At 38.2% G+C, this 15,141-nt stretch overlaps 1 protein-coding gene across 1 annotated transcript; it reads right to left on the minus strand.

Annotated features, from left to right (window-relative positions):
- Nucleotides 1-902: 902 nt before the first annotated feature.
- On the minus strand, nucleotides 903-8,921 carry LOC134317101 (heme oxygenase-like). Its single transcript, XM_062997801.1, has 7 exons — nucleotides 8,854-8,921; nucleotides 7,920-7,974; nucleotides 7,048-7,159; nucleotides 5,879-6,094; nucleotides 5,533-5,805; nucleotides 4,203-4,287; nucleotides 903-4,121 (listed from the first exon to the last, which is right to left on the minus strand). The coding sequence occupies exons 2-7, from the start codon at nucleotides 7,970-7,972 to the stop codon at nucleotides 3,997-3,999; spliced, it is 864 nt and encodes a 287-aa protein (XP_062853871.1). The 5' UTR covers nucleotides 7,973-7,974; nucleotides 8,854-8,921; the 3' UTR covers nucleotides 903-3,996.
- Between the last annotated feature and the right edge of the window lie 6,220 nt (nucleotides 8,922-15,141).

Consider the following 15,141-nt stretch of genomic DNA (forward strand, 5'->3'; position numbering starts at 1 on the left):
GAACAGATGCACTGCTCAGCCATGAAGAATTTCACTCCACTGCATTTAAGATTTTTATACAGAGCAGTCATGCCTTTTAGTCCAGTGATTTAGTGTCTTACAAAGAATGAGTTTACATGTACAGACATATGATGAATACAAAAATTATTTATATGCACAAATATGGGGCAGGTGTTACAAATGGTTGATGATTTCTTTGCTTCCAACACATTTACTGATCCTGGTTTGTTGTAACAAATGTCTTTAAGCAAGCTGATCTCCAAAATGGACTGGACTCAAGCCCTCGTGGACTGGAATGGGGGAACTTTTTAAAATGTATGGATGTATGGACAGACAGACAGACAGACAGACAGATAGATAGATCACTTTATTAATCCCAAAGAAAAGGCAAGCATTATAGCAGCTCAAAGTACATTGGAAAAAAATTATTAAGTAAGTAAAATGCTCAAGGTACATAAAAAAAATTAGTAAGTAGGTAAGTATATATAGAATACTTGTAGGTAATAAATATAGGTAATTATAGCATTAATCACTCATTTTGTACCTAAAATCTACATGCATTCAACAGATTGAATTGGATGGGATTATAGAATGCAGGTTGTGTGCCAAAATAATTACATAGCTTTAAAATATATAAAATAATAGCCACGTAAATAACTATTATAGTGTGAATAATGTTATAAAATGTTTTCAAAAGTTTCCCAATTCCAGTCCTGGAATTAAGCAACTGCTTTATTTATATATTTAAATGCTCAATGGACCACACACATCTGTTTACTCATCAGCATTTCCTTTGGATCTGAAATATATCTAGAGGAGAATTAGAGAGGTGGTGGTGATGTTTCAAGCGGTTGCCTATAGATGTGCTCAAGTCGTAATCAGAAAATTAATAAATGCCACCGTTTGGTAATAAAAATGAACAATTTATTAAACAGCTTATTAAAAAAATAAAACACAAAGTGACTGACTGACAGGTGCTGTGATGTGCAATGTGAAAACCATCACCATATGAAGGCTAACACTTATTAACATACAGATAATGTATGAACCACATATTACAATAATCTGTTGTATCAGCAAGTTGTTTACATGTAAAGTCTGAGACATTTTCTTAGTTAAATTAAAGACTTTGACTGTTTATATTCTTAAATCTGCAATGTTTAAAAAGTGATAAAACCCACTTACAAAAACAATTTTAAATATCTTTTTATAATTTCAAATGAGCTGCATGAGTGGCATCTCATTTTACATGTGTTTCAGCCTGTTATATCTGGAGTTGATTCCTCCTACTCATTCCTCATGCATATTCATGCTATGCTGTATCTACATATTTCCATCTCCCATCACTTACCCCCTCAAACCTTTAAACACATTCTGTATACAAAAAACTGTAAAACATCTTATACAGTGACACAGATCTCTGTATGTTCTACACTGTATGAAAAGTCATATAATTTCTTTCTTTCTTAGATTTAATCACTTTCTATAGAGCTTTACTGTATGCTTGTGTAAACATGCCACTTAAACACAATGAATTAAACTGGTGGATGTTTGTTTACATTTCTTGTCCCTTTTGAATGTGAGTTTTTCTGTATCTGCTTGGTCTTGTGACTTATTAAATTATTTAAAATCTTAGACTTCTAACTAACTTCTAACTTAACCAACTTATTAGTTGTATAAATTCCACATTGAAATCGTTAGTGACACTAGACACTGTGGTTCCTTTAAATTATTCAGATACCTCAGACAAAACTTATGGTTATTAATTCTAATAATTTATATGAATATTTTAATTATTATTAGGGCTGTCGAAGTTAACGCGATAATAACGCATTAACGCAATCTCAATTTAACGCGATTAAAAAAAATAGTGCCGTTAACGCAAATTCTATTTGGCCCTGCGAGTCATCCGTAGTTCATGTTGAGACTTGCCAGCGTTTTTCATTTGCGATTTGTTAACATAATGTAACCGAGCGTGTAGTGATGCACTCACTTAATAAAGAAATAAATACACGCTATATTCACAAGTTGTCGGGAGCAGAACACTTTTATTAACTTATTCTGTTACCGTACCGGACAGCTGGAGTTATCGCGTTAGCCAAGCATGCTAGTCCATGAACTATGGAAGCCCCAAAGGGTCAAAACACACACACTTCGTGTAGAAACGTCCATCAAATGTCACGATACAACCACAGAAAAGTCTGTTACAATAACTACGCCTTATCCCACCTAAAGCACCGCTGATCTACAATATTTGGAGAAATTCTAACCTACAATCTGACATTTATACGAAGTCAAGGGTCTCTGCTGGATAGTATTACTGCCTAGTATGTGAGTGAATTACAGTTTTCTCTTGTCCCAGCAGTTTTTAACATAAGTACATTTAGCATAAAATGTGTTCACCATTTTAATTGTAACATTTCACTTAAAAATCCTTGTTTTCTTCTTTTTTTTAAAAATGCGATTAATCGCGATTAACTATATGAAATTCTGAGATTAATCGCGATTAAAATTTGTAATCGTTTGACAGCCCTAGTTTTAATATAGTTTAAACATCTACTCTTTTTTATGCATTTTTTTTTCCTTTTTCTCCCGATTTTTAGCGCGACCAGTTTTTTTTTTTAATATATTTTTTCCCCTCTTTTTCCCCCCCCATTTTTATCCCCCAGTCTAGTTGTGTCCATTTACTCTGAATACGTCCTCTATACTGATTCAAAACTTCACCGCTGACTGAGGACGCCTCTCAACTGACTAGTGCCCCCTCCGGTACGCACAGTCAATGCAGATAGTGCATTTTTCACCCGCACGAGTCGAGTTCATATACTTGACAGGCACTGTGCACGGAGGGCCACACCCCCATCAGCATTATTCCTCAGCCCTGTGCAGGCGCCATCAGTCAGCCAGCAGGGACCCAGTCGCACCAGTTATGAGGACCTATGATCCGACTTTCCTACCCCTAAGAACAACAGCCAATCATTGTTCATACTGCCACCCAGCCTAGTCGGTAAGGCAGAGCTGAGGTTCAATACGATGTATTCGAAACCCCAACTCTGGTACGCTAGCGTACTTTACCGCTGCGCCACCTGACGCGAGTCCAGTTTTTAACCAATTGCATTATACTTCCCTTCTACTGGTGCTGATCCCCACCCCGATTGAGGAGAGCGAACTGACACACGCCCCCTCCGACACGTGTGCAGTAGCCAACTGTATCTTTTCACCTGCACAAGGCGCGTTCATATGCGGATCAGCCTTGTGCACGGAGAGCCACACCCTGATCGCATTTTTCCTTTAGTCTGTGCAGACGCCATCAACGGAATCAGTTATGAGGTCCATATTCGGCACCCTCCCTGGATGAACAACATCCAAACGTTGTTTATGTAGCTGCCCAGTTGGATGGCAGAGCTGAGATTCAATACGATGTATTCAAAATCCCAGCTCTCGTCTGCTAGCATATTTTTACCACTGCGCTACCTGAGCGACCAAAACATCTACCTCTTAAAAAAAAAAATTAGCGCTTTCACTTTGACACCCATACCTGATTATGGAGTATTAGTTATTATATGTGTTTACATATTTTATCTACTGTGTGTATATATAATTACCTTAAGAGGTCTATTATTATTACTATTTTTAACTGCTGTCCAATCTATTTGGCTCCTAGCAACCATATGAATAGTGTTTCTCCAGAATATCCTGTATTTTATTTGGATCTTTAGGCTTCTTAATGGCTCATGCATTATTCTTCTAGTTGTGTCCATCCATCTTGTTGCTGACCCTCCTCTTCCTCTTTTACCTTCACCTCTTACAAGCATAATTGTCAATTTCCAGTGAATTAATTCTTCTCATAATGTATCCAAACCAACTTTTCAACATAGTTTACAAAACTATACAGAAATTCTGACTAAATGTTGATGTAAGAAGAGATTTTCTCAGTCCATAAATTTTACCAGTTTGACCTTTACCCAACACTTTGTTCAATTTATCTGCATTCAAAGCTTATAAAATTTGTGCCGATATTCCTATTCCGACTGCCAAAGCTAAACACACTCCAAACAGCATCCTTAGTATTTGAGAGCCGAATGGCAAGAAGGGCAGTGCTGAGCTCTCGTAGGCTTTGATAACTGTGAAAAGGAGAGATGATTTGATTAATATACGTTGTTAAATAAAATTGGTGTTTTATTGATTTGTGCATGATTGTTTACCAGGAATCTTCAGATATGCTTTGGTTTGCTGCCTGATTTCATTCTTCTCAGAGGGACTCAGCATGTCCTGAATTTCATTGAAGACCTGGAAAATGAACCAAACCAACACTGATGTTATGCTTTCTCTCAGAGCTGCATCATAAGCAGTCTAACAAAAGTGAAGAAGGCCTTTATTTTTCATATATACACCGGTCAGGCATAACATTATGACCACCTTCCTAATATTGGGTTGGTTCCCCCTTTTGCTGCCAAAACAGCCCTGACCCGTCGAGGCATGGAGTCTGACACCTTTCTATCAGAACCAGCATTAACTTCTTCAGCAATTTGAGCTACAGTAGCTCGTCTGTTGGATCGGACCACACTGGCCTTCACTCACCACGTGCATCAATGAGCCTTGGCCGCCCATGACCCTGTCGTCAGCTTACCACTGTTCCTTCCTTGGACCACTTTTGATAGATACAGACCACTGCAGACTGGGAACACCCCACAAGAGCTGCAGTTTTGGAGATGCTCTGACCCAGTTGTCTAGCCATCACAATTTAGCCCTTGTCAAACTCGCTCAAATCCTTACACTTGCCCATTTTTTCTGCTTCTAACACATCAACTTTGAGGATAAAATGTTCACTTGCTGCCTAATATATCCCACCTACTAACAGGTGCCGTGATGAAGAGATAATCAGTGTTGTTCACTTTACCTGTCAGTGGTCATAATGTACATATACACATGTCTCTTTTTGCATATCCCAGCTTGTTTGGCAGCTTGGGTCAGAGCGCAGGGCCCCTGGACACACAGCGCCCCTGAAGCACACATGGTTAATGGCCTTGCTCAAGGGCCCAACAGTGGCTGGATAGCAGAGGCTGGATTTGAACTGCCAATCTTCCGATTGACAGCCTAAAGCTCTACTTACTATGCTACCACTGTCCAGCTGACCAGTATTGACGTATACATTACAAAAGTATGTGTACACCCATCCTTATTATTGATTTCAGGTGTTTCAGCCACACCTATCATGTGGCTATCATTGCTATATCAGCATGATTGTGTCATGACATGGTTTGATGTTGACGAATTCCTGACGTCCGCGCAGAGCCCTGACCTCAGTTAAACATCTTTATGATGATTTAGAACCTAGATTGCAAGCAAGTCCTTCTCATCCAACATCAGTGTCTGACTGACCCCACAAGTGCTTTTTAACTGAATGGATATTCCTATAAACCAATGATCAGATGTCTAAATACTTTTAGCCATAAAGTGTAGCAAAATATGCATTACCATTGATGTCTAAGATCATGATCAAATATAAACACTGAACAGATAAATAATTCTGACCTGAATGTTCAACTCAAAAGCTCTGACAGCTTCTTCCAGAACTCCCTTCTCTTGTTTCTCCATCAGCTCGATGCTGTTCATTCTGCTTCTGTACAGCTGCTTGAACAGGTTCGGGCTGCTGATGGCTGGAAACGAGAAAAAAGCCAAGCCATCTCCATTCTTTAGCCCTAAACACTTTTGGGGAACTCGGCTCAACGCCTGTCCACCTGACAGATCACCCAGGTAGCGTGTGTAAGCATGAGCCACAAGGTACTCAGGATACAACCTACCGATCTAGAGAAAAAAGTCTGGTTTACAGAGGAAGTGAATATTGTCTGTTCATTTACTTGAAGGGTTTTTGTGGTACCTCTCTTAGTCTCTGAGTATATCTCAGTGTAGCAGCTGGTACGATCATCTTTGTCCTCCAGTTCTGACCGTAGAAATGCTCCAGATCTTTTTTAAGCACCTCCATTCTGGCCAGTTCTTGAGGGAAATATATTGGTGCAACACTTTTGTGGGAAGCATTACTGTCCAGTTCCTCCTCTAGCGCCTCATAGATCTTATAAAATGAACACAACAGTAGCTGAGGAAAGAAAGAGAGAAATATTAGGGTCTGAGTGGTACTCTGTCACCCCAATGACAATCTGTATGTGAGTCCACCAGAGCAAAATCCTTCACTTTCACTCAAGGGTGAGGGAGTGTCTTTACTTTGTCTAAAAATCAAAGCAACACTTGCCAGTTAATCTAAGGCATTTGCGACATCATAATTGCAGGGTCAAGCCTCTTTTATGCCATTGTTATTTATTGTTATTCATTCCAGGAAATTTCACCATTTTGTTAATCAGAACAACCCTAGTCAACATAAAGTGTCTGTTATCTTGAGGAGTTACTCCTTCACAATGGTATTACCCTGCAGTACCATAGCTATCCATGACCACAAGTCAGGTTGCATAATTGTCTTGTCTTATAGATAGAGGTTAAATAGAGGTTGTGTGATAGTAAAGTCAGTCAGGGTATTAGCTGCATCTAAACTAGCAGTCCATCAGAATGTATCCCACCCTGTTCCCAGTGTTCCCAGTATAGGCTCTGGATCCAGCCCTACCCTGACCAGTATTAAATGGTTAATGAATCAATATACTACGATAAAATCACATAAGTTAGGGATCTTTAGGAAATTATAAGTTATACGGCTTGGTGGGTAGCACTGTTGCCTCACAGCGAGAAGCTCCTGGGTTTGATCCTCAGGTGAAGTGGTCCGGGTCCTTTCTGTGTGGAGTTTGCATGTTCTCCCCACATCTGTGTGGGTTTCCTCCGGGAGCTCCGGTTTCCTCCCACAGTCCAAAGACAAGCAAGTGAGATGAATTGGAGATACAAAATTGTCTATGACTGAGCTTGAGGTGATGATTCTTGTATAACCGATGATTAACTGTCCTGTCATGAATTTAACCAAAATCTGTAAAACATGATGATAAAAAAAACTCCTAATAACAATACAAATCCTATATCAGTTATACTGATTAAAAAAAGAAAACTGACCTTGTACTGCATCAGGGTAATGTTTCCTCTTTGGAAGGCCTGCATCAACTCAGTGTTATTGGCTTGAGTGTGAACCTTTTTAGTCACATCCCTTATCCGCTCTGACAGATCACTACAGAGAGACAGAGCACAATGTTAATATCAGTTTATATCTTCTTACTTCTTATTAGTGCTTGTCCTCAGAATTAATTTTTTGTGCATTTTTTCCCAATTTTCCTCACAATCTAGTCGTATCCAATTACTCAATTGCATTACGCTTTCTCTCTACTGATGTTGATCCCCATTGCTGATTGAGGAGAGTGAGACTGATACATGCCCCCTCCGACACGTGTGCAGTAGCCGACTTCATCTTTTCACCTGCACAATGCGAGTGTATATGCGGATCAGCTTTGTGTATGGAGAGCCACACCCTGATCAACATATTATCCCTTGACTGTGCAGGCGCCATCAATCAGTTATGAGGTCCTGGCTCGGCTCCCACCCTGTATAAACAACAGCTAATCGTTGTTCATGTAGGGTGGCAGAGCTGAGTTTAGAACTGATGAGTTTGAAATGTCAGCTCTGGTGTTATTTGATCACTTAGAACAGTGGTTATTTGTCAAGGGTAAAAAGAATATGCAGAAAGTTGCTTTATGCCTAAAGTAAATGTGTCTAGATTGTCAGATTTAGGAACCATTGCAATGTCCGCAGTGTATAAGAAGCTGCTGGAACATGGATGACACCGTTTACAAACTACCCCTTTTTATATTGGCAAGTTTGTTTGTTTTTTTACATTAAAGAACTTTCAACAGCACCAATTTAATTTGTTAAAATTATTTGACACATTTTTGGTTATAAAGGTAATCTATAGTGTGAAGTTCTGATTTGTTTACCAGTCTGTGTCCTGGATGTTCTGTTTCTGTACATTGTGTTTTTCTTCTCCCATTTCTGTAAAAGAAAAATATATTAGTTGCTAAAAGGACTAGCATTGCTTAATTAAGTAATAATTAAAATGAATGAAACAATTAGGATAATATATGGATGGATTCACCTCTTTTTTATGCCAGTTAAGTAGGATTAGTAGGAGGCTTTTTAATAGTGATAGTGTATGTGTATAGTAATAGTGACTGACTATGCCAGTGTCACGTATACCTTGAATTAGCCTTTATTAACACTGTACGGATTCTGAATTGTCAGAAGAATTCCCAACTTTGTAAGACAAAAGTAAAATGATAACTCATTGCAAAATTGCTGACTGGAGCACAATGGTGAACCATTTCTGGCTAAAATATCCCAGTTTTAATCTAACAATATGCCCACACATGTTATAGAAATGCCAAGTTCCTAGTTTGACTTGTCATGTAGACTGGCAGCATTTTTTCTCCTTACACAAATTGCTGTATGTTGGTCACTTTAATGAAAATATGTGTTTTACTCTGCATACCTGACTCTCTAGTGTAATGGATGATGTATTGATTGGCATACATCAAGTCTTAGCAGCAATTTAGTTATACAGTTTAGTCATAATTACAATAAAATATTCAACTAAATGAAAAGTCATTTACAAAGTAATAATTAATAAGCTTATTAAGTGTAATAAATGCTACCATTTATAACAATTACAGGCTGTTCTATCCATTAATCAAACACAGTGGTGATCTCTACAACCTAAGAGATATATAATACACTGCAAAGCTATAAGTATCAGGACATCCCTCTAGCATTACATTTAATTGTTAGAAAAGATAAATACACCAAGAAAACTTGAATGAATGTAAATGAAACTTAAATATTCTAAGCATTTTCATGACCAAAAACCTTACTTACTCAGTCTGCTCAGTCTTATTGTAACTCCTCCGTAGTATCCTTTCTTTAGATCAACTGCTCTGGGTTGTGGAGTCATCCCATTTTATATCTATTATTGTGCTGCTTTCCTGTCATTGCCAGTAAAAGTGAACTTCCAGGATTGCACTGCAGTGAGAATTACGCAAGCATTTATGTACAGTACTCGTGATGGTGTGTCGAGTTGTGAAATGTTTATACAGGGAATATAAATGGGAACAGAATGGAAAATCCTCACAGGTTATTCTCCATGTTATTGTAACTAGACTGCTTTGAATCACATTCAAAATTTCTTGTTTCATTGTTTAGCAAAGTGTTTTGTTTCAGTTGATCTGACAAATGGCAAATAAAAAAAGTCTAACAATTTATCAGAAATTAAATGTGATTTAAAATGTATGTCCAGCCATTGTGACTGTTAATCTAATTTAACAGATTATACTTCCAACACACCAAAAATGTTTAAAGTAAGCCTCACGCACTCAATTTCTTAATCGCTTATCCACTCTCTTATCCAATTAGAGTCGTGGGGTGGGGAGGGGGCATGGTGCTGGAGCCTATCCCAGCTTTTCAGTGGGTACAAGGCACACAGTCACCTGGACGGGGTGCATCGAATTTAAAGTAAGCCTGTTAAAGAAATTTTAAATCAGTAATGACTTCACAATAATAAAAAGTCCATCACTATGACAGAGACCAGAGATGTCCATTTAACAATACAAATTAGTCAAATGAGCACTTGAGATGTTCCCAAAGAAATAATTCAGAATAAGAATCACTTTATTTCGCCAGGTATGTTACACATACAAGGAATTTGCTTTGGTGATACACATAATAGTCCACATAGTACACACAATACACATAATAGTACAGATAATTACACATGTATGACATGTAGCATATAACATGTTTAACAGACCCGACAGCACATGGCCTGTTAACCAGTATTCACCAACATTTACCCAAGAGAACAACTGTGGTTAAGAAGTGTTACAACTCTGGGGGAAAAGCTGTTAGCAGGTATGGATGTGTTTGTTTTTATTGTCCAATTGGAACCACTTCCAATGAAGTGGAAGAAGGTTTTGGGATCTAATGAGACGGAAGTAAAACTTTTTTCCACGTAATGTAATGCAGTACATTGTAGCATTATATTATGGAGATGCTTTTTAGCAGCAGGGACTAGTAGTCTGGTAAGGATTGATTGGTTAGGAACATGAATGTTGCACAGTACAGATAAATCTTGGATAAAAACCTGCCTCACTTTACCAGAAATAACTTTCATGGATAAAAATGCTTCAAACGATAGTGTTGCACCCATATATTCCCCTCAAGAACTGTCCAGAATGGAGGAAAAATCTGTTACACAGCGACTAAGAGAGGTACCACAAAAACCTTTCAGGTAAGTGCTGCTTTACTGTATTGCTTTACTGTAACTCTGTAACTGTTTTACTGTTTTGTGCATAAGTCTTATGTAGCCCATACTGTTGGCTGTAAAAGCTCCCACAATTAACTTGGTTTTAGACAAGGGGGTGAATACTTATGTATTATGCATATTACAGGTTTTATTTTTATCAGGTTTAGGTAGATTTCTACAGAGGTATTTACTGAGCTAATAGGTATCTTGTCAAATTAATACAAAAGCACTTGGGGGGGGGGCACTTTTTAAATCACGGCTCCTATGCGTTTTGTAGTAGACTGTATAATCTGTGGATTAAACTTCTTGTCTTGCTGGTACATGCTGTAATAAGGAGTTTTAAGTTGCAGAATTATCATTTCATTATTTTCTGAACTTGTAAAGATAAAAACACTTATTGCAAATGTGTAAAATGACAGTCAAACTTATCAAATAATATACTATGTAATTAATATAAAGGAGACAATTGATTTTTAATGAAGATTTAAAGAAAGATATTTGGGGGGACTTGAGGCTTCTGACTCCCTTCCCGATTTGCTGAGAAAAACAGGAAGCAACACATCAGGGCATTTGGATGAAAACAAAGGGAGGGTCTACAGCTTACCGTGACACAGCAAACTGGAAACTAGAAAAAAACTAGAATAGCAGACGTCAGAACTAGCCATGACTAACTAGCATATTATCTGACCTGAATCATTGTTTGTTTACATGGCTTCAAAACTTTATATTCACACAGTGGAGGGGAAAGTACAAATCTGGCCTGCAGTATGTGCTGTGACGACAAAGTCAAGGGAGACGTTTGACATTAAGTAATCTACCACATAGAATCTGGTCCATGACAGGTGAGAGTGGTAGACCAGCAAGAGTTAAATAAGAAGCCATTTTTGTTGAAGCTTTGTTAAAGACTTGTGATCCTGTTTATGGCCGGTACACTGAAGCTTAGGGGTTGGGCAACACTTTATTAACCATGTAATAACACTAATGTCATGGTATTAGAAATCCATTCAAACTTACAAAACCATTGACAGCAAACTGACACACACCCCCTCTGACATGTGAGCAGTACCAGACTGCATCTTTTCACCTGCACAAGGCAAGTTCATATGCCAATCAGCCTTGTGCACGGAGAGCCACACCCTGATCAGCATTATTCCTCTACTCTGTACAGATGCCATCAATCAGCCAGCAGAGGTCGTAATTGCATAATTTATGAGGTCCCTATCTGGCTTCCTACCTGGATGACCAACAGCCAAACGTTGTTCATATAGCCACCCAGCCCAGCTGGACGGCAGAGCTGAAATTCGATACGATGTATTCAAAATTCCAGCTCTGGTGTGTTACCACTGCACCACCTGAATTTTACAAAATTTAGCCTGTATTGTGGACACACACTCACCAAGGCAGCATCCCCCTAATGATTAATAGTAAAACAATTACTGAATGTGTGATATTTTGACAAAACATTTCACTTTAGATAATTTTTTTTAGAAATTAATTTATTTATTAGGATTTTAATGTCATCTTTACACACTTCGGTTACATTCATGTCAACACAGTCATGAAAAATGATCTCCAATCAACCTCACTTACATGTCTTTGGACTGTGGGAGGAAACCGGAGCACCCAGAGGAAACCCACGCAGGCACGGGGAGAACATGCAAAGTCTACACAGAAAGGACTCGGACCGCTCCACCTGGAGGTCAAACCCACAACTTCTTGCTGTGAGGCAACAGTGCTACCCATCGATACATTTCTAAGCCTTTGTAAACCTTTGTGCTTAACAGACAACAGACTAAACTGTGAGTCTGTGACAGGTCTAGTCCAGGTTTTTATGCTAAACGTAAGTTATTGGTATTTTAGTGGTTAGTGGTATTTTCTCAAACCTCCAAAACATGCCATTAGGTGGCTACTGATGTGACTGAGTAATATTAAAACATTTACATCACATTAATATTTATGGCATTTGGTGGATGCTTTTATCCTAAGAGACTTGGGATAAATGTAACCAAACACAGTCTAAGAAATTGAGGGTTAATGACCCAACAGTGGCAACCTGTATCTGAGCCTATGATGGATTGGGGTCCGTCAAGTTTCTCTGCAAGCCTATGTCATATTGTGTTTAGGCTTCACTTTAAAATAATGAATAATCCTTATATATAATTGATTTCTGTATTTGGATTCTGTACATTCTTGAGAGTTTTCATTACTATCAACTAGTCAGGAGCATTTCCTAAACAATAAGCTGTATACAGTTGGGCAGGAAGAGAAAAGAAGGACAGGAAGGGTTTATCACTTAGAAATGTGATACTGTTTTATGCTCTAGGTTAGGATGACAGTGACCCTGTAATGTATATGTAATTCATCTCTAACAGCATTGTTTAAATGTGCTTAAGTATGTTCTGCTTTCAGAAAAGACACAATGCAATCAAAACCACTGGCCAAAAAAGCTGTAGCAATAGAAACAGAGCAAAAGGTTTAGCTCATCCCCACTACAATGTGAGTGATAAGACTGTTATTTTGTTAAACTAGAAGATAGATTGAAATGAAATTAGAATAAATTAAAATGAGTATGTAGACAGTGAGAACATTGATTAAAGAGATTAAAACGTCTCCACAGATCACTGTTGGAGAATTGCAACAGATGGTGGTATTCTGTGACCTACCAGATCAATAAAGCTACAACTGGATGCTAAATACAAGATCAAAAACTAATAAAAAAAGTGTGCAAGAATAAAAAAATATTTTCATAGTCTCATAGTCAGGAGAAACAAAAAGAGCACCTTAGCAATACACACTTAAGGTGTATGTGGTGTGATAAATGGTTATACAAAAAAAATGTTATCCTTAAGTATCTGTTGGGTATGATGAAGGTGACCATACGCCCTTCTTTTACTGGGCATGTCTTTTTTTGTGTGTTTTTTTTCTATTATATTTTATGCATTTTCTCCCAGGTTAGCGTAGTCAATATGTCTTCCGCTGCTGGGGGATCCCTGATTGCAGTTGAGGTGGGTATATTGCTGCTCAGGCCTTCTCCGACCCACGCACAGCCCTCAACAGAACCCTTTTTCATCCATGCATTCTGCACAGGCACCTCTCTATCTGCTAATCAGGGGAAGACCCCACCCACATAATCTGTTCATCCTGTGGCAACGCCTCGGTTTCGAACCGAGGAGTTCAGAATCTCGGCACTGGTGTGCTAGCGGAATATCCTGCTGCACAACCTGGGTTCCATGACTAAATTTCTAAATCAACAAAAATGTCGCTTCTTACATGTTTTTGCATGGATTTAACCTAATCAGTGTTAAATCCTGCCCACTTCTCTTAAAAATGCTTAAGAGCAAATAAGATTCACCGACCAATTACCAAAAAAATCTGCCTTTTTGTCTCGGTCGGGATCCTTGGGAAGCAGAAGCATGACCTGCAAAACTGACACATACGTGATAGCGCAAAATTCTGTTAAACTTGCTTTACTGATGAACTATTTTATTTGTTGTTATTGTTTAGGGCTATACCCTAAATCGAAAGTAATACGATTATCTGATCTTATATGTGTTTGTTAATTGTCCTGTTAAAAAGTAATGCATTTGTTAAATATTTAACACCCTACACATATTGCCATGGTGCCACCAGTTACTAAAATTACTTTGCCAACACCCCCCGCCCCAAACTTTCAACTCAGTGTAGGTCCATCTGGCCCATGCTGCCATCCTGCCAAATGTACCTAATGTAAAAAATACCAAAATATGGTCACCCTAGATAAAGAATATGTAATGATTTATAGCTGTTTTTCCTCAAAATGTCCTGGAAACAGAAAATTAATTTTTATAACCTTATTTTGATCAACTGTAATTAAATGTAGATAAATTTCTTGACAAATAGTCCAACAAAGTTTATAGGATTTAATCTCACAATCTTTTAGTTACTATCACTGACCCGTACACGTACATGTCCAGGGGGGGCGCGACATTACCAGATTTTTTTACTTCTAAAACTAACGCAATTCATTTTTCACCCACAGGAGACATACTGTATTTAACACACACACTTTAATGTTATCCACTTCAATCTGAAAAAGGACCGTTGGCTAGCAAAACTTACAAATAGGACCAACAGTGAAGATAAATTGGCGACAAAAGCAATGACTGCTGTTATAGGACGTGTGGGTGTGTGTGTGTGTCTTTAAGAGAGGTGTATAGTGGGAGATGCTCTTCAAGAGTCAATACATATGAAGCAAAGCTTGTGCACGTTCTTAGTTTCTCTCCTCTCCGTTTTTACTGTTATTAATGAATGATGCGGTTATAAATAAACACCAGCTACTTCAGAACACTTGTGTGACTCGCTTTTCTTACTGATCGGAGGCTTAAATAAACTGGCTAATACCACAGGACGACAGCCAAGTCAGACTTGTTAAGTTCGTGGAGCTAACAAATTTTCTGTCAGTAAAAGCAGAATATCCTGAATTAGCTAACTTAGCAAGTGATGTACTTTTGCCTCTACTTCGCTCTGTGTAACGTTTTCTGTTCTTATTTACATCAAAAGCAAGAAACGCTTACGATTAACGACTAGCTTTAACTGATATTGTACCACGAATTTTATAATGCACTAGCAGAACAGGCTCAGCTGTCGCATTGAATAAACTAGAGCTGTATTATCTTTTTGAATTAAATATTGCAATCAGAAAAATTACATTGTTTATATTATTTTAGCTTATCAAGCTAAACTGATGGGGCCGTATCAGGGGGTCGGTAGCGGGGGCACACGGAAGTCAGCACACGGAAGGGGGTGCATGTCCAAAAAGGTTGAAAACCTCTGCCTTAACAAAGGTAAAAACACATATTTTACAATTCAGTTCAAATGAACACAGA

The sequence above is a fragment of the Trichomycterus rosablanca genome, chromosome 6, assembly GCF_030014385.1.
Source record: "Trichomycterus rosablanca isolate fTriRos1 chromosome 6, fTriRos1.hap1, whole genome shotgun sequence".
Taxonomy (NCBI): Eukaryota; Metazoa; Chordata; class Actinopteri; order Siluriformes; family Trichomycteridae; genus Trichomycterus; species Trichomycterus rosablanca.